The sequence below is a fragment of the Papilio machaon genome, chromosome 25, assembly GCF_912999745.1.
Source record: "Papilio machaon chromosome 25, ilPapMach1.1, whole genome shotgun sequence".
Taxonomy (NCBI): Eukaryota; Metazoa; Arthropoda; class Insecta; order Lepidoptera; family Papilionidae; genus Papilio; species Papilio machaon.
In genome coordinates, this window is record NC_060010.1 from 254274 (window position 1) to 280495 (window position 26222).

General features: G+C 33.0%; 3 protein-coding genes and 2 non-coding genes across 5 annotated transcripts; 2 read left to right on the plus strand and 3 right to left on the minus strand.

Annotated features, from left to right (window-relative positions):
* Positions 1-1525: 1525 nt before the first annotated feature.
* On the minus strand, positions 1526-3085 carry LOC106710523. The gene is made up of 3 exons (XM_014502605.2): positions 2811-3085; positions 2263-2479; positions 1526-1992 (listed from the first exon to the last, which is right to left on the minus strand). Exons 1-3 carry the CDS (start codon positions 2870-2872, stop codon positions 1774-1776), a joined length of 498 nt encoding a protein of 165 aa, XP_014358091.1. The 5' UTR covers positions 2873-3085; the 3' UTR covers positions 1526-1773.
* Trnad-guc lies at positions 2524-2595 on the minus strand. Its single transcript has one exon. It is a non-coding gene; the product is annotated as a tRNA-Asp (tRNA).
* Positions 3086-3204: 119 nt separating the features above from the next.
* On the plus strand, positions 3205-24514 carry LOC106710365 (electron transfer flavoprotein beta subunit lysine methyltransferase). Its single transcript, XM_045684104.1, has 5 exons — positions 3205-3283; positions 19040-19229; positions 23533-23663; positions 24100-24284; positions 24365-24514. Exons 2-5 carry the CDS (start codon positions 19045-19047, stop codon positions 24512-24514), a joined length of 651 nt encoding a protein of 216 aa, XP_045540060.1. The 5' UTR covers positions 3205-3283; positions 19040-19044.
* Positions 5648-6309, plus strand: LOC106707613 (piggyBac transposable element-derived protein 3). The gene is made up of 2 exons (XM_045684103.1): positions 5648-5726; positions 5937-6309. Exons 1-2 carry the CDS (start codon positions 5713-5715, stop codon positions 6307-6309), a joined length of 387 nt encoding a protein of 128 aa, XP_045540059.1. The 5' UTR covers positions 5648-5712.
* On the minus strand, positions 23934-24005 carry Trnaa-ugc. Its single transcript has one exon. It is a non-coding gene; the product is annotated as a tRNA-Ala (tRNA).
* Positions 24515-26222: the final 1708 nt, after the last annotated feature.

The window sequence follows — 26222 nt, forward strand, 5'->3', positions numbered from 1 at the left end:
TTCAGTCTCGCATCAATGACTGCAAATAACGAACTTCCTTCACTATGTATCAAAACTTCACAGTTATTTTACAATATTAAATAACATGTTAACTGTTTATGAATGAGGAAAATCGGTTCAAATCAATATAAATTTACTTGAAAATTGTACTTATTATATTTCTGGATAAATTACTTTAATAACATAAAAGAAACTAAAATTGTATATAAACTAGTTACGTCTATAAATGCTAAACTAAATCTGACAAAAGAGAAAATTGTAACCTGAACTTAGGTAACCGACATTTCTAAGAAAATTACTTAGTTTTGTTATTACTAATTAGGCAAATAACAGACAATTTGATTGTAGAGACATCTACCAATGAAGAAATAAATTAAATAGGCACACGGCCCATGGTCGTGGTTCCAGAGATGAGATTGAAGTCAAGTGATCTATTTTCTTGGGTATTTATTTAAAAGAAGGAAGACCTAAAAAGAGCAGGATTTAGAATAAAATAGGGGATTTCCTGATTTTCTGTTGACCTATAAACCTAAAAACAATAAATCATCCAATCAGTTACGGTAGATTACATTGGTTCGTAATCTGGTCCAAGTTCAAGCTAAAGATTTCACAGTTTAACAGTTGCTCATTGCCAAAACAATCTGTTGGAAAATGCTTTGTACAATATCCACACGCATACGGTAGCGCATATTTGATATGTTAATTTTGTATTTGTATTGTTCACATCGATCGTGAAGATTAACGATATCAACTTCAAGACAAAAGTATTCATATTTCCATTGGAATAAGGTAAAAAATGTTTTATATTATAAAAAAATAACTTATTAAAAGCTTACTTTACAACAGATTAATATCAAATTGTTGGAAAGTTGTGGTTTTAAAAAGTGAGATAATATATATCAAATTTCGCCATCTAGCGTTGGGTAGTTTAATTTTTAATTCCTTTGGTTTTTGAAACGACGATTTCATTTTACATAAAATAGATGGCAGTATAATCAAGAAGCTAAAATTCACGCAAATGACAGAAGAAATTTGCCTAGCCTTTGCACGCGACTTTGTCTGTGTGATTAGAGTACATAGAAGTTGAACTTATAGTAAATCACCTTTTTTTTTACTATCTTTCACTTTTAAAATATTCTTGCAAATACAGCCTAATTATCACACACATATTTATTTAAGAGTTTTCGATTTATATTACATTGAGTTTCCATCTTACTATTATAAATGCGAATGTTTAGATGGATGGATGTTTGTTTGAAGATATCTCCGGAACGGTTCAACAGATGTTTATGAAAATTTGGCACAGATGTAGAACATTTGGAAGATAGACAACTTATTTAGTATTTCTTGAGTCGTGGGCTACTAATAAATCATTTATGATATTTTATATAACTTTACTAGGAATAATGATTTACTAAATATTAACTTTATATAAATAAAACAAACACATTCCATATTATTATATTTATTAAACATAATTTTTCAGATTAACAAATATACAAATAGAAAACCATTAAAATCTCCTGCCAACATCTTAATATACAAATATTTATTCAGAAAGCTACAACGGCAACATTAAATTGTACCACAATAGAAAAAACTTTCTTATCCATAATTTAAACCACCTTTTCTACAAGAGTATCTCTAAAAACCACTAAAATCCAATACATAATATACAGTGGTTATTCAAGAAAAGCTTAGAACGAAATCGTTCAATATACAAGGACCTTATGGTCATTAATTCTATATCCGTTCAATTCCTTTTCAAAGAATTCACTTCTCGGGAAGTTTTACAACAGGGATTTGTGAATGACCCCAATTATTCTCACAGTAATCAATTAAGTCTTTTTCCATGTCAGTGAGGCTCGTTAAGTCTATTTCCTGACTGTCACTAAATGGGTCAGTGTAAGGGTAGTGGACCAAAATGCAGCTGAAGTCGACAGATGTTTTGCAGCAGCCGAGGATTTTCTTTAATTTAGATTCCGAGTCAACCTGTAACAATAAATAAAATTATGTTAAAAATATGTTTTAATGCAGATTTTTGTTGGAAAAGAATTTATTTAAATAATATATGAAAAAGAGAAAAATCAAATAGTTAACACTCAACATATTTTCAATTTTTTTTTTTTTGAGCTAAATGTAAAACAAATTTGTCCTTCAACCAACCTACAAATTAAAAACAATTATAAATGGAAAGTTATTTTCTTTTAAACTGTTTTAATATGGAATTTATTTTATAAACAAAGTAAAAACAATTCTCACCTTAATGCAATAAATATCATTTTCAACGCAGAATGCTTGCAACAGTACTTCTTGCATGTGCGTCGCGCTGTCGCCGGGAGATGCCTCCGTCGTCACACAGAACAAGGCGCCATTGCAGTTGTTTGACAAGTACTGTATGGCGGGAAGAAGACCTATAGTCAACCGTTTCTCAACACAAGCCCGCCTGAGTACCGTCTTTATACATTGACCGATTGGGCTGTGGACAAAAAAAAAAAAAATTAATAAACTTGACAAAAAAGCCTCCCCGGCGGGGAATCGAACCCCGGTCTCCCGCGTGACAGGCGGGGATACTTACCACTATACTACCGAGGATTGTGTTGAAACATCTCAAAATTGTGCTTTGATTATTTTTAAACTATCTTTTTTTCGTTTTTTTTTTTATTTATTTAATAATTTATTAAGCAATATTAATTTAAATTATGAAGGATATAATTTTAACACATTTAAACTTGAATTATGCAACATTACTCAATACAACAAATACTATTTGCATTGCGAAATCAATATTATGAAATATGAACTTTTACCTTTTAGCAGCCATTCCACTGAAGGACTCCACTTTCACAGGTACTACTGATTCGTTGTACATTTTCTTGTTTAAATGTATACTCTTCAAATTGTAAATATCACTTATTTTTGGTGCAATCCAAGGTGAGTTTCGAATTGTCACTGGCACTTTACACAAACAGCAAATAACACGTGTTCACTTATAAACAATACAAGGACTAAAAGATCGTAAACTGTGTCACAATAATTTCACAACTTTGCGAGCTCAACTAGCGTGTTCTCACTTCCAATGCTGGGAGGAAATTGAATTGGTGTGCAGAGTGGGGGCATATTTATACACGTGTCGGCACGCGCCGCGTTATCTATGTGTGTTTGTGTGCGCAGCGCCAGTTCCAACGGAGATTCCTCGAAATTCACGCGCGTAGTGAATTAAATACAAGTCTATAAACTTTATATATGTGTGAGTGAATTTCTCTACAAATCATATCAGTTCGTAAGTAAATGTCCAGTTTGTAATGACCTTTAATATCGTAGTAAAGTTATCAAATAGTGTGTCAATCGCGTGAACCTTGTCGTGGTGTTTCACGAAGCGAAGGTAACGTCTCTCTGTGTATGTGTGCGTGTTTTCCGACGCCACTTGGAATTCCCGCGCGCTTGGGTTTATTTTGACAACAGGGAAACAGCGTCTGTCGCAAATCGAATTGGTGGACTATGGATAATTACACAATCAACTTTGTCTCCTGATTTTAGAATTATAAAAACTTTTTTTTTAAATGATGGCTATATCAAATTCCATTCATAATTTATTTCGTTTTCATGATTAAAAACCGTTTTTCGCGCCATTTTTGTATTTTACTCTCACCCGTGATTTGACATGTGATATGAATTAAAAGCGATTAAAGAATAGAGTAATTTTTAAATAGAGCATTTTTAAATTCATTCTAATCACACGATATCTCTTCTGGAAAGTGAAAGAGATGAATTATTGTGATAAGACTGCGCCAAATGGTCGCTCTCTCTGCCTTACTCTGGGTGAAGGACGCAAGTTGATTTGACATTAAACGTGGATATTTCCATTCATGTTGTGAAAGCATTAACAGAAAGGAACCTGTTCATACAAGTTGGTTACAGTTTCAACCAATCGAGGCTATAACAGTTATTCTGGCATATTCTTGCGCAATAGTTTTGTAGTGGTTTTCATTTGCTTATCAAACAGATAATATGATTACGATCCAATGCTCCATGATTATCTATTATCATTCATATACGGGTAAAATAAGGGCAGAAATAGACGGACCGATTTAATCAGTCGGGTTGGAAGATCAAGAGTTAACGTCTGCCATACGCACAGTCTATGGCTGCCCTAAGTGATTTAAATTAATTATAATTATAGTTCTAAAACTGGTTTTATATTGCATTTACATTTTTTTCATTTACATGCTTCCTGTAAAAAGATGAATTTACAAATTCATTTTGACATAGTTTTATCACAATGAAGAAATTGCAACTTCAGTTCATTGTAACCATTGACCGTGTTTGGTTGCCAGGTCGCCAAACCTACTAGCCGGACAGACCAGCCAGTTTGCCCGGACATTTTGGTAGAAAGGTCGGACACCCTATATTATTTAAAATTTTGTCTCAGTATTAATAAGTACACTCTCGTTTGGGAAATCTAAAAAGCTTAACAAAAGCCGTACAACTGTTTATTTTGGCCGAACACGCAATCAAAAAGCCTACCTATGTCCGGCTTTATCCAGACGCCTGGCAACGCTAATCGTGGCTAAACATTACAACGCAAATTCCTTAACACGGCGTAGTGATAATACTTCTAGGAAGAGCTAAAAATAATCTACTTCCAATTTATCAATAATGTACGATAAGGTAAATAGCTATTGTATATTAAAAATGTCTTCCAAGTATTTAAATCAAACAATAACATTATCAATTCATGTAAATATATCGGTATGATAACCTCCATTGTCGTATGTAGTTACAATTTTACCATCCCTTTTATACACTTTGAAAAAACAGAAATATGAATAGTGTAACAGCAAATAAAAAACTTTTTTCAAATATCGTGGCGGCTCAAGGTCATCGGTGCGCTGCGTAGTTCTTTTCCCTCGCACTCGCATCCCACAACGCCACGCTACGCTACATGAAAAATTGTGTTCTACGCAGTGACTCGCAAGAATTTAAAAGCCGCCAAGATATATGAAAACTTTTTTAACAGTGGTAGAATCTGCAGCATTAGTTGCAGCTGGAATGACCCGCTTGTAATAATACATAGAAGACAGGCGTTAGGTGAAAGTAATTTCAAGTACAGTCAGGGTGAGTGTGGGTGCCTAATTTCAGTACTCAAACCTTTAGCCAAAAAGCCTCAAAGCTTGACAAACGTATCATTCGATATAATGGAATTGTAATGAAATGTTATTATTTTTTAATTGATAAAAATTGTTTTCTTAATTGCTCCATTTTCTTTTTTCATCACAAAGTTCTTACATAACTCGTCTTGTTGTTTATAAAATCAATATTGATCAGATATATAAACAAATACGCTGAGTGTTGCCCGCATGGTTCATTGTAACTAGCAAGGTTCATAGCATCGTTATCAGTCGGGGAATACGGAATATCATCGACCTACAATCTTCGGTGCAATGGAATCAAGAATATCCACATTTCTATTTTAATCAAAAATAAGTCTTATTGTTAATCTATTAACCCAGATAAGCCTACTGTCCTATATTTAGGACAGTAGAAATAAAAAAAAATATCAGAATACCTTCTTTATCTAAGATTATTTAGTCTTATGATTTGCAGTAAGAAACGTGTCAGCTTTATTAGAAAAAATAAAAAGACAGTTATTTTAACAGTTTTTACCTCATATTTTACCTTATAAGTGTGTAATAAAAGTGCGTTGCAGACATGGCAAATGACAGGTATGTATAAAAAGTTATATTTTACTCGTGAGTTGTTTTTTTCTGTGTTAATATCTAGTTGATAACCTTAACTTTTGTACTAAATAAATGTTCTAGCAAAATAATATAAATAAATTACGTATAACTTCTTACAAATACTAGCGTACTATATATAGGACAGTAGGATAATATACATGATTTTAGTACAATAATACAACTTTTTCTTTACAGACCGTTAGCTGCGCATGAAATTTTAGATGCTTTAGAAAATGTTTCTGATAATGAAGAAGATTATAGAGAACGACTGATATGTATTCTACCTCCTCCTGTTGATCCTGACTGTCTCACTGACGAAGATTCGGGTGAAGAAGATAATGTAACTATGAATAATTTACCACGAAACATTCTGCTTCAACCGGCTGAAGTAATGATTCAAGGGCAGATTATGGTGAGTGATACAGAAGAAGAACCTTCTGATTCTACAGGTCGAACTAAACGTAGGCGGTACCTACGCATGGAGAAAACGGGACTTGGCAAAAAATCCCGTGAATTGGCTAGATGTTCAAGGCGCTTGCCAAGATTACCGAATTGGTATACGAGGTAAGAAATGGTACATGCCGTTGCTCACACACATGATTGATCTTGCCGAACATAATGCATGGCAGTTATATAAAATAAATCATGGAAAACTGGATCATCTTGGCTTTCGCAGAAGGGTAGCAATTGCTTTGATTGAATCAAACAGAAAAAATGCCAAAAGAGGGCCTAGCCGACCCTCCCATCATGAACATGCTGATAGTCGTAAAGACCAAATGAATCATCTGGTTATTCCTCAATCGCAGCAAACACACTGTCGTCAATGTCACAAAAAATGTTTGACACGTTGCAAGAAATGTGATGTTGGAGTGTGTGTCAAGTGTTTTGAAACATATCATTCATAAATAGTGTTAATCTAGTAAATTACATATAACAATAGGTAATATAATCAATAGTTATCTAATAAACTACACTTTTTGATTACATTCTGTTTTGTCATAAATGGTCTTTTATTTCCTCTTATTATCCTACTGTCCTACATATAGGACGGCTGTTTCCCTGAAAGCCTTACACTTAATTTTTTTTTCATAATTTTTTTTATGTTGCATAAGATCTAATAAACTAAATAATGTAACTTTTTTCAAAATTTTCAGAAAATTTTAGTTTCAGGCTTATCTGGGTTAAAGCTTAATTTCGATTTTTAATATCTATATTGTAAAAAAAAGTGAAGTTCTAAGAATCTGTAATTGCTAATGTTTTGTATTAGAAGAATTTTTTCGATAGATTTCAGTTATTATTTAAAAGTTACTTTTCTTTACAAAAAACTTAATTAGTAGCGTATGTGTTCTACCAGATGATGTTCCACATAGGTGCCTAGTTTTATCGAGATCCGTTGAGCCGTTTTGCAGATATCTTCTATCAAACATCCATACATCCAAACTTTCGCATTTATAATATTAGTAAGATATGTACGCTTAAGAAAAACGTTCTAATTTTTTCCTTCATAAATCAAAAAGATGTTGTAAAGATGAAATGCGTAGTATTCCATCAAATTAACATATACATCTTGTTAACATGTTACAAACTAGTGTAAACACAATTACATACGTAACATCACATTACACGGTCAAATTTAAAATCGAAGTCATTGTAAAACGCTAAATTAGTAAAACCTCCAATTAGATAGTTCTCAGAAAAAAGTGAGATTTAAAATTTGACGAACAGATGGTTGTATTCTGCTTTATTTTTGTACTTATTGTTCCAAATTCGATTCGAGTTCATTGTTAGCTCTTGTAGTTATAAACGTCTGCTACTGAACTAATAACTGAACTAGAACCACATCACGCGTTCTTCTATGTGGTCGTTGTGTTTCACCGGTCGATCCGGCCTATTGGTGTTAAAGTGTTTATCTGTAATCTAAATATTTCTGCTTTGTATTTGAACTTAATTTATTGTTTTTATCTACCTATATCCTTATTATATTATTGCGCAGTCATCATTATATTTTACTTTATAAAACTGCGTGTTGCGTGACGCGCGAATCCAGACTGATAATGTCTGATAACATGTTTGTTTATGTATCTTAAGAGCAATTTATTGATCCCTGATTGGTATCAACATTTTCGTAATTTTTATAAGTCCTTTCTAACGATAGATAAACTATGGAAACCTTTGTATAATGGTTTCAATGGATATGAGTTCTCACTTGACGCCTGTCTTCTTTATGGTCGTAGTATTTCACCGGGCGAGTCAATTCGTGCAACAGATGTTGCTAGCGTCTACCACTGTTGATGTAGTTGCTTAGTTGGGTTTGTTTACTCTTGCATAAAATATAATCATTATAACACTTAATATAAATATCGCAACAGACGTATGGCAAACATTAATTTATAGCACGTGTTGTGTTATCTATTTGATAAGAAAGATGGCGCCCATGTGCCCATTATCATTTATCAACATTACTATTCCTACGTGGTCAAGTATCTAAAATCAACTCTTATCCCCAATTATGACGTAGATACATTATCTTCAGCTCATTCTTGTCCCCAATCGCTGCCCCGTCGGGACTGAGCTTACTAGGGTTGCTAGGCCTGAGTCAAACACTGGCCTAGTGTGGGTTGGTCGACTTCACACATATCTTTGAATAACTCCTCAGATAAATATATGTATAAATCCCATCATTAAGTTTTCCTTCATTGGAAGAAGGTACAATCAGATCCTTTTGTGGTGTTTCATTTACAGAAAAAAATCTTTTGATCCTTGCAAAAGATAAACTCTGCCACTCTGCTAAATTTAAATAAAGAAATACAATAAACACAGAAATTAGTTGTATACCACTGATCGACCTTTATTCGTTCAGACACAAAAGCTGTGTCCTATTGGTAATTGTTCTGCCGTCTCAATTCTTAAGAAACAGTCAAACGACTGTCGCTTTTAAGGTGGAAAATCTCTACATTTGCCAAAATAGCGAAGTGTCCGCTGTCCAGAGCCATTTATTTTAATAACTATTCTGATGGGATTGTAATTGGCCACTAGAATATTATTCCTAAAAAAAATCTTGTTTTTTTTTATAAGAGAAGGGGGCAATCGAGCAGCGGGAATACCAAGGTGTTCATCGACGCCCATGGACATCTGCAATACCAGAGGAATTGCAGATGCGTTGCCGGCCTTTTGTTTATAAATTCCTAGTACACCAGTATGTATAACGTTTGATAAGTCCACTATTGTTATCGATAAGTGAATTTTTAACTCAAGAAAACATACATGACGAAAGAAACAGGAATTCTTTATATATTTTTTATGTACTAAAAACGTATTTCTTTTTTTTATATTTTACAATAATAAAAACTTATTTCTTTTTTTAAATTACCAGTGCTTGACTACGATCCCATCTGATGTTACGTGATGATGTGGTCGAATGAAATAAAATTAACTTGGCAACAGCTATAAAATTCAACTTGAATGATAAGGAAAAACTTCTGTCGTGTAAGTGTACCTATATATCTCTAACATAATATGTTCATCTTATTTAATTTGTATTTTTCCTCGTACACTGCGTATTTATTCCCAGTAAAATATTTAAATATACGTCAATATTAACGTTTTAAACACGAGATTATTATTAGCTTGGGAAATTGAGACTGTTTCAACCTACAATACAGTTATTCTTTATCATTACTAGCTATCGCTCGACACTCCGTCCTCGCGGAATTAAAAAAAAAAGTAGCCTATGTGTTCTTCCAGACTATGTTCTACATCCCTTGCCAAACAAAAAACATCCATCCAGCCATCCATCCATCCATCTAAATATTCGTATTTATAATATTAGTAAGATTTATAACTAATAGATGTCAGATAACATCAATGCATTAAAATAACATTTACAAATACTTAATAAGAACATAATTATTCTGTATTTATCTAAACTATAAAGCCACATGGATAATAGTGTAAAAAAGATTTCACGAGAAAAAGAATTCCAAAAAAAAACGTAACACTTCGCTGACAGTTTGAATTATGAACTGGCTGCAATGGAAGCAATTTAAAATATAAAAAAAGCATAAAGCACTCATTCATACGTAGGCATGAAAATTCTACGAATCATTCCAGACGGGCTGAATGAGAACCGGTTATGAACCTAATGGCGCGTACGCATTGTTTGTACAGACTGTGACGTCATAACGTCTTGGTATTTTTTGAGGTTATAATTAGAACTTGTTACGTTAGTTGTACAAGCATGGAATGTACTGGAATCACGTGATATATCAAATTACAAATACCAGTACATACAAGATAGGTCATCATTATTTTTTTAATTTTGTAAAAAAAAATTTTACTTATTAATGCGAAAGTTTAGATGGATGGACGGATGTTTGTTGAAGATATCTCCGTAATAACTCAACGGATCTTGATAAAATTTGGCACAGATATAGAACATTGTCTAGAACACATAGACTACTTATTAAGTATTATTTTCTTAATTCCACGCTGACGGAGTTGCAGGCGACAGCTAGTATTTTAGCAAGTCTTGCAGTACTATTTTAAGCGTAGGTATATTTTGTATGTCTTTAATTGTGATCTTCATTTTAAAGAATGAGGTGTTTTTTAGTTAATTCATCATCATAATCAGCTCACTTTACGTCCCCACTGAGAGGCTCCGAGCCTACCCCAAGTTAGGGGTGACTAGGCCATAGTTAACAACGCTGGCCCACTGCGAGTTGGTTGGCTTCACACATATCATTCGATCATATCACGAGGTTTTCCTTCACCGTAAGAACGTCGGATAAATGTACATATGTAAATCGACAATCGAAAAACACATTGGTACATGGCGGGATTTGAACACAAGACCTGCAGATTGCAAGTCAAGTGCTTAACACCTTAGCCACCGACGCTCCTTAGTTAATTACGACTTTAAAATACTTATTCTACTGCAAATAAAACGCAAAAACTATCTATCGTTATCAGTGTGTAAAATGAATTGTTACTAAATCAGGCATGTCTGTTATTCATTTTAAAAAATAGTGAACTCTTTAATAACATTATATAACGAATTTTGTAGGCGTGTCTCTCATGTCATGCGTCATGAGTACGGTTAATCAAATGATCTAAGACAAAGTGTGACTGCGGCATGCAACATTTTGCGCGTCTGTCTTATCTCAATGTTTACATTATTTTTTACGTAGTACGATAACCCAAATGTATGATATTGCAGTAATTGGGTTTTACAACTAACTGATAGAAATTCCATTTGGAAAAATAACAAATATAGTTCCGAAAAATAACCAAACAGTCCTAATCTGACACAAATAAACTATCAATTTTATGATCAGACTAGCTTTTACCCGCGACTCCGTTCGCGCGGAATAAAAAAAATGCACACGAGATAAAAAAGTTCCTATGTCCGTCTCATAGTTCTAAGCTACCTCCCCATCAATTTTCAGCTAAATCAGTTTGACCGATCTTGAGTTATAAATAGTGTAACTAACACGACTTGCTTTTATATATATACTAGCTTTTACCTGCGACTCCGTCCGCACGGAATAAAAAAATGCACACGAGATAAAAAAGTTCTTATGTCCGTCTCCTAGTTCTAAGCTACCTCCCCATCAATTTTCAGCTAAATCAGTTCGACCGATCTTGAGTTATAAATAGTGTAACTAACACGACTTTCTTTTATATATATAGATTAATACTATTTGCCGCATTATCTATAAATTCTACATAGTTGTGTATAATTATTTTACCGTTGGTTTCTGAACCTAAAATCTGTGTAAAACATATCGTCATCCCTGTCATTATCTTTGACAAAACATATGACTACATGAGATAACAATATGTTTGAAACGAGAATTTTGGTCTCAGAAACCAACAGTTATTTGCCGTATTTAATATACATTAAACATTATAACATCCATTTCTGTATTCACGAAGGGACTTTTTTATATCAATGCCCTATTTTTATGACTATATATGAATATAACAAAAAGTCCCGACAGATCGGAGAGACATTAACCAAATCCTTTACCAGAGTGCAATTGCATTAACAATTGGTAACTTTCTACGTATCATTTATAGGATTTAGCTTTTATTATGACATTGAGTAATCCATTTTCCCTTCAAATCCTGTTCCAATAAGCACCAGAGTAATACCTACTGCCGTAATCTACATTCGATATAGAACTACTTTTGCTTATATTTTTAATATTTTTTTTATTTATTCGGTTAAAATTAAACCGATCTAAAAATCGCAACATCAATTGAAGAACACGTTTAGAGAGTAATCAAATAATTTTGTATGTACACAGTTTTGTACAAAGTAACAAAAATAATGGACCGATGTTAATGATCGAATATTGTTTTCTGCCGTTAATCAGTCGTTAACGAACACAAAATATTAATTAAGTTAACTGTTTGTTAAGTCTACACTAAGCAATGAGCTACTGATCAAGTAATCATTATTTTAGCCTGTGGCAGTAAAAGGTTGAAATGTTGTTTCTTTTCAATGAATGGATGAGTCACAGCATCCTGTAGGATACGATTCATACTCGGGAATACCAGAGATAAACTGGAAACGGGGACCTCCCTACTCCCTACCAATCCCCCTTGACAACGATAATTCCACGATTACCAATTTCAATGTATTAAGTTGAAGAAAAACAAAAGAATTTTTACGAAAAGTATTCCTTGATATTTCGGACGATGATATTTAAAAAAATAATAAACAAGGCCATCGTAAGTGAATAACAAAATCCGTATTACAATATTTAATGTTACAGAAATTACGGATTTGCCCATTTCTAAACCCGGACTTTGGTGTGGCCGGTCAGTGTTGTAATGTACCAGTTTGCTCCACACGTTGACGCGCGTCACTGAAACGCGGACATTCACTCCGCACGTCACGTCACTAACGTGAAGTGACCTCGTAACATGTCCTCTAACGGCTGATTGAGATATTAAATACTATAATATAAATAAGACATTCACCTATTAGCATGAACAAAGTCAAAGCACATAGACAAAAATATATAAAAGATAAGAATTCGCCAAAATAGCGAAGCGATCGTTCCCCATAGACATCTGGATTAGCAGATGTCTTACCTTCCCTTAACTGACAGATTACGAACAGAAACAGAAAATTTCCCCTTTCTACGCAAATCCTCTACCAAATACACCACCCCTTCCCATCCCTTGCTTATATGAAAATGGTGCAATAGATAAGAGGACTAACATTAGGCCTGCGCTATGCACACTCATCACACGAAACACGGAATTGCTTCCACTTCACATTACTAAACATTACACTACACTACACATTAAAAAAAACACCCGACTGACTGTTAACATATTATTTAATAAACAATGACTTCGAGCGAAACTATTCATAAATTGAGGAAGCAAACATATTTTGTATGTCATTTGAGGTAAAATACTACTGCAATTTCAGAAAATTGTGTTGTTGATTTAAATAAATTTTGAGGTTTCCTGTGTATACAAACAAACATAAACCACATGAGCATTTTATTATTATTATTTATATATGTCGTCCTCGTTGTCCACAAGCTGTCGTCCGCGACTCCGTCTGCACGATATTTAAAAATCATATTAAGTAGTTTATGTGTTATTCCAAACTAAGTTCTATATTTGTGCCAAACTAGCTGTCGTCCGCGACTCCGTCTGCACGATATTTAAAAATCATATTAAGTAGTTTATGTGTTATTCCAAACTAAGTTCTATATTTGTGCCAAACTAGCTGTCGCCTGCGACTCCGTCAGCGCGGAATTTACGTACGTAATAAGTAGCCTATGTGTTCGTCGTTCCTGAGATAACTTCAAACAAACATCTATACATCTAAACATTCACATTTATAATATTAGTATAAGATTGTTTTATTTTAAACACCTTAAATGTTGATGATATATTCGTAATAGAACAAAAATTAATAATGGGCTTATTAAATTTATTTATCGAAATAAAATTGAGCTTTGTAACATTGAAATAAGGTTTAATTTTACTTAACGTCTTTTAACACTTGCACTAGATACTTGGCTTGTCAGAACGAACCTTATTACATAAAAATCGTACTGGCATTCAAAGTGTTAACTAACACAAAAACATTTGCATTATCGTCACCATTTACTACAACTAATCGACAAGAATTAATTTCATTTATCCGCATTAGTCGTCCTTGTCCTGCATATACACTGCGGGCGTGTGTGATAAGGACAACGCTATAAGGTCACAGGTATTACTTCAAACTAAGTTGAAACAAAGCATTAAATTAAATCGTTCTTATAAAAGTTAAAATATTATGTGTACATGAAATCTTATAATCAACATAACTCACGACTGTAACCTAGAGGTATAGGCAGAGACTATAAACCATAACTTGACGAGGTTTTGATACACCTCTCTCACTTCTACATTCATACATCATCCCGTACATGCACATCTTGTCTTAATACCTTCCTTCTTGAATATTCATTAATCCGATCGGTATAAGTTCGTCTGGGTAACAACACTGCCACTCACTTTCTCATCTTAGACTTAGATCCTTTGTTAATCTTCTTTAACTCATACTTTCAAAATGTCCAAACCATCTAGTCATGTCTTTTTCTTCTACTAACAACATCCTCTTTTTTTAATAATAATCTATATATATATAAAAGAAAGTCGTGTTAGTTACACTATTTATAACTAAAGAACGGCTGAATCGATTTGACTGTAAATTGGTGGGCAGGTAGCTTAGAACCAGGAAACGGACATAGGATAATTTTTACTCCGTTTTCTTTTTTTTTTCATTCCGCGCGGACGGAGTCGCGGGTAAAAGCTAGTTATTAATATAATTTTATTTCAGTCAAAAATATGTAAATTCAAAGTCTAATGTCTATCATCCATTCAGCCTCGTAACGCCCACAGCTGGGCATAGGCCTCCCCCAAACATCCATGATCACGCCACTAATGTCTATAGTAGTCAAATTAAATTAAAAAAGAATAATAATTTTGTTAAACAATTACACGTGTAAAAAATACGGTCTAGAACAATTCAGATCAAAGGTTAAAGATCACACGAACAAAATATTTGCGTAGTTTGCAAATTTATATTTAATATGTTGCAACAAGTGTTATATTAAGTAAAAACATTGTTTAAAAACAAATTTTTATCTATAACTAACTCTAAAACTTGGTTTAGTAGTTTCATTTAATACTAGCTTTCGCCCTCGACTCCGACCGCGTGGAATTAAAGCCGGTTGCAGACCGAAAACTAAGCTATGCCAAGGCTAAAGGCTTACCCTAGCTTGCTAGGCATAACTTAGTTATGCCAATCAAGCTAGGGTAAGCTAAGCTAGAAATAAATATCGTGTTCACCAACATCTAAGCCAAAGCTCAGTCAGTGTTGCGTAGTACAACAAAGAACACTGAACAGCACTGGTGAAGGATGTGCAAAGTGTGTAGGGTAGCGGGAGAGGCTTAGCTTAGCTCGGGTAGCTGCGCATCGGTATACACAACTAACTTAGCTTCGCATATTTAAGTTAACTAGCTCACATAGCTTAGTTCGCATAGTTTGCGGTCTGCACAAGTATGGAAAATTGCGTCAGCTATGCGAGCTAAGCTAAACTAACTTAGCTTAGCTCTTGGTCTGCAACCCGTATAAAATTTTTAATAAGTAGCCTATGTATACTTCCAGACTATGTTCTACATGTATGCCAAATTTCATCAAGATCCGTTAAGCCGTTCCAGAGATATCTTCAAACAAACATCCATCCATCCAAACATTCGCATTTATAATATTAGTAAGATATCAATTTTTTTTATAATTTATAACTCAATAAATATCTTTGTTTTATCATTAAAAGTAACCATAAAAAGTATCGTAGGAACATCCGCAAGACAACATACTATATTTAGATAGCAATAAGTCATACAAAGTCATACAACCACGTGTCTAATGATAGTTGTTGGGACACGTATCAATTATCTTACTGATAACGTTGCTGTTTATTTCTTGATAAAGTTCAAAGACAATGTGATTGAGTTAATTAATATATCAAATTAAATCTATCTATATATATAAAAGAAAGTCGTGTTAGTTACACCATTTATAACTCAAGAACGGCTGAATCGATTTGACTGAAAATTGGTAGGCAGGTAGCTTAGAACCAGGAAACGGACATAGGATAATTTTTACCCCGTTTTCTATTATTTTTTTTTATTTCGCGCGGACGGAGTCGCGGGTAAAAGCTAGTTATCAATAGATAAAAATGACTTGTCAGAAATTATTTTATTTTTTTCACACATTAATAATAGTAAAAATGCGAATGTTTAAATAGATGTATGGATGGATGTTTGTTTGAAGGTATCTCCGGTACTGCTTAACGTATCTTGATGAAATTTAACACAAATGTAGAAAATAGTCTATAAGAAAACATAGACTACTTACTAAGTCGTTTAATTCCGCAATTCTTTCGTTATTAATTAAAAAAAAAACAACATTGTAATCTCTCGTTATCTTTACGGTATATATAGGTAGAACTTCCTAAGGATAGAAAAAGATAACAATAACAACATATTTAACTCTATTTTCTTTTATAAAGAACTTTTATAAAGTGTCGCAAAAATGTGCGAACAGTTGATTCAACAATAAGCTAAATGAATCCACATAACATCACGTACACTTGACGTTTACTTAACCCAGTTTTGTTAGTCACTGACAGAATGCACGTAGTAAGAATTGAGATAGCCTTAATTATGTAAAAAAACATTAAGATCTGACATGACTTAATGGGACACCATTAATTTAAGAAAAAAAAGTAAAATACTACACATAAAGTACACATACAGTAAAATTAAAATATGCACAAATGTGTCTATACTAGCTGATCCTTTGCAGCTTTGTTTTGTTCTTACACTAGATTGCGCCCGCGACTCTGTGGCATTAAAAGAAACCTAATAAGTAGCCTATGTATTTTTCCAGATTATGTTCTACATCTGTGCCAAATTTAATCAAGATCCGTTGAGCCGTTCTGGAGATACCTTCAAACGAACATCCATCCAAACATTCGCATTTATGATATTAGTAAGATTGCGTAAAAATTTCTATTGCAAATGTCAAAATTCAAATACTCGAATGACCAACGAATGTCTTCGCCATTGGCTGTGAATCACCGTTACCATGACAACCATTCATATTTGCTATTGATTTGCAATTTTCGTCCCTTTCTTTCATAACAATTATTTTCAATTTAGTCACCCCCTAAGTTTAATGGCGTGAAAATATATAGTCTAAAGCGTGTCGTAAGTATAGGGCTTTTTATAACAAAAGTAATTATTTAAAAATATGCCGTGATTGTTACAATTTTGCGTTATAAAAAAGTGTATGTTTACTCCTTATTATGTTAGAATTGATTGTTACGAAAAGCAAAAACTTTTTAAGTACCTCTTTATTAAAGCTTTCAATTAGCGATATCGTTAATCTTTACTTTGCCTAAAGTTGGAAATGTTGAAAGAGGGCAATTTCGACATATTTGCCACGTGTTTCTTGGTGAACGTGATTTTTTTTCTCATAACATGTTTGTCACATACAATCGAACTTGGTTAAGCGAAAATCGAATGGACTGAGATATTTTTCTTGTTCGAGTTTTTCGCTTATGGACGTTGCCCGTCAGGGAACAATGACTCTCACTTATCCAGGTTCGATTGTATTTCATAATCTGCAACTTTGATGCTTTGTTCAACATCCATTGAGGAAAATGTATAGTTTTGTTGACAAAAACATTATAATCTATATAGATAAGACCTGGTTTAGTTGAATGGTAGCGCTTGGTACGAGAGAGGCGTATTCCCACGTCATATGTTTCACGCAGATATACTACACGTACTATCAGAGGTACAGAATTATCAATACAAATTACAACTATAAACATATTTGCAAATAGAACACATTCGCAAAATTGAATAATGTTTTATCTATTAAGTGAACTGTCTCCTTCACAAAATTAACAGAACCTTGTTTAAGACGCAAGTTAGTAAAACATGTTCCTGCGATAGAGGTTACTAAACTAAAAATCAACGTGGCCTACAATGACAAGCTGAAGGCAGCATCAGCTGAGCCTTTTGCCATTACAATTTTTTTTTCAATTTCTTTTTTTTTAATTAATAGTTAATTTTATTAATACACATGTCATATACATTTCTTGGAGTTCTGAATTAGTAATATACATTGTTTTTGTATAATTATATAATTATGTATTCACTTGTTTTCTGTTAGATCCAAGTACGAGTACATAGTACTTAGTAATGGTTGGTTTTCTAACGTTAAAATTGTAATGTATGGAATTTAGTTCGATATCCAGAGTAAATGTGTATGGCGTTGTATGAGAAAGTAATAAGGTCAATATGCAGTCCTTGAAATGAAAGATATTATTCACCGATCGTATCGTAAATTATCAAAGCTGACTCAACTATGTTTCGTACGGCTCAAGACTACAAGGTCGTTGTATAGCGCCGCGCAGCCGCGACCTTGACCAAGGTCGTAAGCTGACACATTCGGGTCGTCGCACCTTACAATAAAAGTTAATGATATTGAACTTTAAGTCCTAGGAAATAAGATTCATTTTTTATAAAGCTTAATTTTCTAAATCAGCATATTAATATTAAATTTATTCCTTAAAATGTTATGAATTTTGTTTTGTAAATAATTTGTATTAAATCAATAAAATTTCTCACATGTATTTTATTTCATGTGGAGTTAAAAGAGTCAGGTTTTTTATTATTACCATAGCTTAAAACGACTACATCGTAATGTTATAAACAACAAACCAATTTTATGTTCATTAAGAATCGAATTTACTACAGTCAGTTCTAAAGCCAGATCAACTAACCTCTGAACATCTGGGTGTTGTTTTGATTTTGTAAACAAAAACAAAACATTACGAAACATCAGGTCAATCAACTGCAGGTAAAGTTGGTCAACCCCACCGCTAGGGGCGCTGACAGGCAACGGCCATTGACTCTAATCAGTTATATTGCGCGATAATCTTTCTGTCTGTCTACCTGTTTGCTGTATCCTACTTTGAGCTTCAAGTTTCACACGAGGACAGAGCAATAATGTAGAGCAGTAGACAATTTAATATTTTACAATAATACCAGTTCCGCTCTTGTTGGAGCATACGCATTTGTGACTTACAATGGACCATAAAAGTCTGACGCGTTTTTTAAAAGTGAGATGTTAAATTCATATTCTTCTCATGGCTGGCTAAGTGGCTTACATACAATCAAATGATTTTTTTTTATTGCAGACGTTATGAGGAATCAACTAGTATCACAAATAATAAAACACACGATAGTAAGTCGTGCACATTTAACTCCAGAGATGGCGCTACGTCTGCTCACTCCACAATGCTCACTTTGGTCCGCACCACCTGAAGAAAACCCCTTCAAAGATCCGTATTGGGCATTTTACTGGCCCGGAGGACAAGCAAGTGCCAGGTAATAATAACTATGTTTTAAATAAAAGAGAAATGAATTCAACAATCTAATAAAGAAAACTAAATCTCTTTATTTAACTCTTAGTCTATACTAATATAATAAAAAAATGATTTGTTTGTATTGAATAGGTTTCGAAACTACGGAACCAATTTAAAACCTTACACTGTTGCGAAGCTACACTTATCCCAGGATGATAGGCTATTTTTATTACTAGATTTTTTAATTCCTCGCATACGAATTCGAGGGTAACTGCTAGTTATTCAATGAAATAAAATAATTAACACTCAATAATTATTAAAATAAGGTAACTAATATTATTTCTAGTAATATCAATTATTAAAAAGAACTTGATACATAGTAAAGAAACGTAAAAATTAAAAAAAAATCCCCGAAACACAAAGTTTCCTTCCTCCTAATCTGTGTATAGACATACATACATAAATACGTGTACAGAATTATAATTATTTACCAATAAATATAATGAGGAAAACCACAGAACACAGTAATGTAAAACCTGATTGTTTTTAACAAGTGTAAATCAAGATGTTTGAATTATAAATCAATCTAATCATTTAAAATGAATTCATGCTTATTAAATTAGACAAAAAAAACGCTTATCAGCAAAACAGTTTTTTTGTATATTTTACAATTCAATATTTAATTTATAATATTGGAACGAAGTTCCTTATCGCGCGTTGTGAAAGGGGGCTAGACGGAAAAAATTCTTACGAAAAGTTGTCACGACACTTTTTGCTATAGTAAGTATGTTAACGACGAATGAGCGCTACTTCATCATGGCAACGACGTGACAATATATAACGAAAATTCATAGAAATAAAATGTACTTCTTGTGAAGACTTAAGTTTTTTATTCATAGAATAAACATTGGTTCCTTCACTAATTAATTGAAAGGAACTTCGTTTCATCCGGGTGTCCCAACACACCTCTCAAGTTTTTTATATTTTATTTATTTAATATCCAAAGTGCAAATTGACAACTTTACAGGAGAGGCTTTCAAAGTTTCAACCACATAGGAAAATAGGCCGCGTAGGCCCTTTTACATTAGCAAAAAAACATGTTTACATCTTTAAATGTATATTTGTGTTTATTGTTGTGCATGTTGTTAACTAAACTAAGAGGTAGCTTTTAACATAAAAAACCACTTATCACTAAACTTCCTGAACATTGAAAGAAAAAACATTTACGACTTTTACATTAAAAAAAACATTTTATGATTTTTCTGTATTAGTTGCAATTCGTTTGGTAAATCCAACTTTTATCTGTATTATAATTTAAAAATAATAGTCAAATTAGACCTTATACCATTGCAATAGAGTTATATTTCGCTTGTTGTGGGAATATGTTCAGTTTTATTGGAAAAAATGTAAACAAACAAGTGAAGTACCAACATTAACGTACATCGTGAGTCATGTGAGGGATTTTATGCGCTTATTCATAGTGTGAACTTAGATTTATATTGATAAGCAATAAAAATAATAAAGTAATGTAACCATAATCAACATTTCCTATTTTATTTATTGTTATAGCTGTGTATAAATTAATTTAAATTTTCAAATAATTTATTTACTTATTTATTAAACACTGACCAGACTTAATAAAAAAAAAACGACAGATAAAATGCAGATGCATTGAAAAAACTGGATTAGTTATAAAAAGGCTGAATATGTAGCTTTTCCAGTTAATCCTATCATGACTAATTGGCTAATATGTCTAAAATAATCTAGTAACAAGTTTAAATAACACCGAAAGCCTAGTATCACCACAAAATGAATAATATAAATTTGATTTTTAAGTTGGATTCTTACAAATTTATGCAAATTTAAAAAATATATACATATATTTATAAGTAATTATATTTCAAAACATACTAAAAATGTTTTCAAAATACGCGTTTATACTATAGATATGGTACAGAGAAAGAAGTGGCCGCATTGTGATAGAAAGAAACAAAGTCACCTAATCCTTGCATAAGAATGAGATAGACAGGTAACGGTAGAGAGAGATAGCTATATAGAAAGTTCTTAGTGAAAGGCAGAGACAGAGATGTCTGAGTCACTGAGGAATGTATAAAGAATTTATCAGGATGACTCATTCGAAAATAGTACGAATTCTTCGAAATACTTTATCGTATCGTAAAACTAACTAATATTATAAACCAGCTTTTACCCGCGACTTCGTCCGCGCGGAATAAAAAAAATGCACACAAGATAAAAAAGTTCCTATGTCTGTCTTCTAGTTCTAAGCTACCTCCCCATCAATTTTCAGCTAAATCAGTTCGACCGTTCTTGAGTTATAAATAGTGTAACTAACACGACTTTCTTTTATATATATAGATGCGAATGTTTAGATGGATGGTTGGATTATTGTTAGAAGTTATCTCCGGAACAGCTGCATGGATCTAGATTAAATTTTGATGTAGAAGTATAGTCAGGAAGAACGCAAGCTACTAATTAAGTTTTTACCGCGCGAACAGAGTCGCGAGTGACAGCTAATTGATAATTCGAAGAAAATTATTTTTAACATTTCCTAGTAATTATCTTAGCATATTAATTTTATACATTTATTTGGCTTAAATTTAAATGTTTTAAGATTATCAATAATGTATTAGTGTTGTATTAGATTAGAACTGGTCAGATAAAATTTATTTTTAAAAATATTTTGTACTAAATTAAATTATTGATTATTTATAAATAATAAGTACGTCGGTGGCTCAGAGGTTAAGCACTTGACTTGCAATCTGCAGGTACAGGTTTCGAATCCTGCCATATACCAATGTGATTTTCGATTTACATATGTACCTATATTCGACCTTCTTACGGTGAAAGAAAACATCGTGATGCAACCCGCACATGTGTGAATTCTCGGGAGAAAAAGCCGTTATCCGAAATGGCGAAAAGTGGATTGCGGAGGTTCGTTTGGACACACCAAAAGTAGGTCCGTGAACACTGCCTACTCCTCTGTGTTACAGGCGTGAGCTGTGTATAAATAATGAAAGATTATTTTAACTTAAAAAATTAATATTTTATAATATCGTTTAGACCTGCCATTATACATTTAAAATTATTTCTTTTCATCCCTACAATTCTTCGTATTAACGCAATAAGTTTTCTAAGCCGCTTTACCGAGAAAATCCAACCCTAACAAGTCACCCCCTAACAACGATTCTGAGAAATAGTCGGAAAAGTTAGTAACTTATTCTGCGTAACTGATGTTTTGTAATAAAAGTCTGGATTCAGTGGATTTTGTTACAAAATAATTATGGATATATTTGTAAATTTAATACGAAAGTAATAAAATTTTCGGTCGTGGAACACCACGGTTATAAAACTGTTTTTGTGTTCTGATTCTGAGCATCTTTATTCGGAACACATCAAATAAATTGGAAACATTATCGCTTTATTCGGGGAAACGAATCATTGTTATTTAGGGTTGTCTATACATTTTGTGACAACATCGTTTAAAATCTATAATAATGATGTTCTTTGTCGAATAATAAACTTTTTAATTGACAGTTCAAAAAAATAAAACCTTTAAATGTTTTTTTTTGATATTGTAAATTCAGTGCACTTATAGTTAACAATTCACTGAACATTTAAAGTGTGTGAAGAAAATTATTTCTATTCTAAACAATTTAAAAAATAGACTAAAATGTTTACACTAATTTTTGGTTACAGTAAAAAAATTAAATTAACTCGTGTGACAACCCTATTAATTTTGATACCAAACACATGGGAAGCAGAATGACGCACGCGGGGAAACCAATCTGCAACGATTTTTTTACAATGATAGTGGTATAACAACTTTTTGATGGAAAAATTCTTGAATTTGTTTTAAAATGTGTGGGAAACATTTTCCATTTTTAAATCCTAACCTTTTACTTTTCGAAATGTTGTTTTTTGTTACATAACAAGTTATTTTTCTCCTATTATTAGATCAGATTATTTTGTAGATTTATTAAGAAACTAGCTGTCGCCCACGACTCTGTCCGCGCGGCATTAAAAAACGTAAAACGTAGCCTATGTATTCTTCCAAACTATGTTCTATATATGTTTATGGAAAATTCATCAACCGTTCAGCCGTTTCGGTGATACATTCAAACAAACATACATCTAAACATTCGCATTTACAATATTAGTAAGATTTGTGAAGATAGTATCAGAATGAAGTTGTGGTATAGCAAAGCGCCATCTACCGCCTTTATTTTCCAAAAAGTGGAGTAATTTTTAACATTTTTATCTTTTTTTCTAGAAAACAACTTAAAACAGTTATTTTTCCATTCTAGATATATTTTGGATAATAAACATTTAGTAAAAGGGCGCGTGGTTGTGGATGTGGGCTGCGGCTGCGGCGCTAGCGCCATTGCGGCGGCAATGGGAAACGCGCGCAGAGCTGTTGCTAACGACATAGATCCAGGTAAAATACGAAATTACATAACGCTATTATTCCAGTAAAATAAAATCCTACAAAATCTTGATGAATTTATGGCACACAATTAACAATAGAAAAATTCTGATTTAATTTTAGTTTTTTTATTTCACAACAGATCTTTTTTAATATATGCATGCCACGTCTAACATTCAAAAAGACCTAACTTTGTTTGGAATAATTATTTATGTGGATAAACTAATTTTATTACATTTGATATTGATATTATTGTCTTCTTTTATAGCAAAAGCAAAATACTGGAGATGCCGGGGATCGAACCCGGGGCCTTTCACATGCAAAGCGAACGCTCTACCACTGAGCTACATCCCCTGTTGATATATTACTCAAATTATTAGACAAGATTGTACAAAAAATTATTTTAAAAATAATAACACTACTCCAGCTTTTGAATTTTTCATTCCAGTTGCGATCGTAGCTTCACAACTGAACGCTCAATTAAACGGAGTTGCCATAGATACCAGTTCTGAGGACCTGGTGGGTACTGACTGCTCCTGTGACCTGGTGGTGGTAGGAGACATGTTGTACGACGAGGAATTCGCTGACAGACTGTTCTCTTGGCTAACGAGCTTGGCACGGGACGGGAAGTTGGTCAGTTACTGAAATTAATTAATTACCTTGTTTTGTATACTTTGGCATTCTTATGTCAACATTATTTAATGTGTTAACAGGTTTTAATAGGTGACCCAGGACGTCACGGACTGACAGGGGAGAGACGGTCTCAGCTGAGTCTGATGCGGTCATATCCTCTCCCGAAAAACATATGTGAAGAGAATCACGGATATACTGACGCTAATGTGTGGAGATTAAAAGCTGATTGAAAATATTAAAATGTTTTATTTTTTAATCAATTTGAGAATATTAGGTGCAAGTTTAAAATGTTGTGCCAGGAAGATAAGAGATGGCGCTGTCTTGGCGCTATTAACTTGACAGAATAAAACCAATGTACGTTAAATTGGACACTCTTTACCATTAGGAAAAAAACCAAAAAAATAATGCATAATCTAATATATAAAATTCTCGTGTAACAGTTTTCGTTCCCGTACTCCTCCGAAACGGCTTGACCGATTCTCATGAAATTTTGTGAGCATATTCAGTAGGTCTGAGAATCGGCCAACATCTATTTTTCATTTTTTTTTTAACTGCGCGCGGACGGAGTCGCGGGCGACAGCTAGTATGTATATATGAATGAAAATACAAGATTTTTGGGTAATCGTATGAATAAAACTAAATTTATAAATTCTTATTTATTTATAAAAATTATAACAAAAATACAATTGCATCGTTTCGCAGGCACAAGTAAATTCGTTGTAAAATTATTTGTTATAAAATACATTTCGTACTTAGAATATATTACGATGTACTTACACTAAAGTATCGTAACATTACATCTATTTACAATTCGAATATATATGTATTATTATATTTTACAGTACATTATATTAAAATAATTATCATTATACAACTATATTATTTGAGATTTTGAACAAAAAAATGATATACAAAAGTAACGTTGCATAAACTTACGAACAGTAAGTTTTAAATTTTTTGTTAAAGTTTTCTAAAGTACAATTTAGTGATGCAACGGAAGTGTCTTACCGGAACCAGAAACGGAAACAGATGTCAAAAATAAATTTTAGCAGAAACGGAAACGGAAACGGATGCGGAAACAGAAGTGTAAATAATAAAAAAAACATATTTACAATTTTTTTTTGGTAAAATCAGTTTGTATTCGTTTTTAATTTATTAAGGGATTGGATATCGGTGTCCTTCAACCTTCAATATATGTATTTTTACTGTGCTGCAATAAGTTAAAATACGTTTTTTTTTTACAAAATTACACTATTTACAAATTAATGTTCGCCAAACCACTCGTGTTGACAAACGACAAATATATTTCTTTATTAATACATTCACTGCTGACCACTCGGATGCGAGTGGGCAGAGCTATTAGTAGCGGCGCTTCCCTCTCGGATACGAGCGAGGGGCCCGTTCACTATGTAGTAGCCAGCAAGCCGCCGGCGTTTGAAGCGAGTCCATGTTGATTTGTGCGACCACTCTGGCAATATAGTCAACTAACGAAAAAGAGTATTAGTTTCATTCTTACAGTGTTACAGTGATTAGTACCACGTTCGTACGGAGGCAAACATACAAATATCTTGTATCACATGAAGCTAAGGCTTTATTTTATGTACGAGTATGTATATTTTTTAAATATATGTATGTCCTGTATGTGTGTGTACGTGTGTGTGTATGCGTTTATGTTTATGTGTGTGTGTATACGTGTTTGTATGTGTGGGTGTGTATGAAATGTCACAAGATCTTGAACCGAGAAGATAAAAGCTGGTATTGATTAGTATCCTGACATGTTTTACTCAATATTCTGGAATTTGATGAAAAACTTGACTTTGTCAAAATCTTGTAACATATTAGTACACAGAAATGTAATCGTGGAACAAATATCTACCTATTAGTGAACTAAACCATTGCCATCCCTAGCGCTCAAAATGATGATCCCTTGCACTCAAA

Coding starts and splice junctions, on each gene's coding strand:
- LOC106710523 (XM_014502605.2), bottom strand. CDS start 2,872: ATGTACAACGAATCAGTAGTACCTGTGAAAGTGGAGTCCTTCAGTGGA. Junction 2,480..2,810: donor AGTGGAATGGCTGCTAAAAG/GTAAAAGTTCAT, acceptor TTTTGTCCACAG/CCCAATCGGTCAATGTATAA. Junction 1,993..2,262: donor ATGATATTTATTGCATTAAG/GTGAGAATTGTT, acceptor TTATTGTTACAG/GTTGACTCGGAATCTAAATT.
- LOC106710365 (XM_045684104.1), top strand. CDS start 19,045: ATGAGGAATCAACTAGTATCACAAATAATAAAACACACGATAGTAAGT. Junction 19,230..23,532: donor GGAGGACAAGCAAGTGCCAG/GTAATAATAACT, acceptor TTTCCATTCTAG/ATATATTTTGGATAATAAAC. Junction 24,285..24,364: donor TGGCACGGGACGGGAAGTTG/GTCAGTTACTGA, acceptor ATGTGTTAACAG/GTTTTAATAGGTGACCCAGG.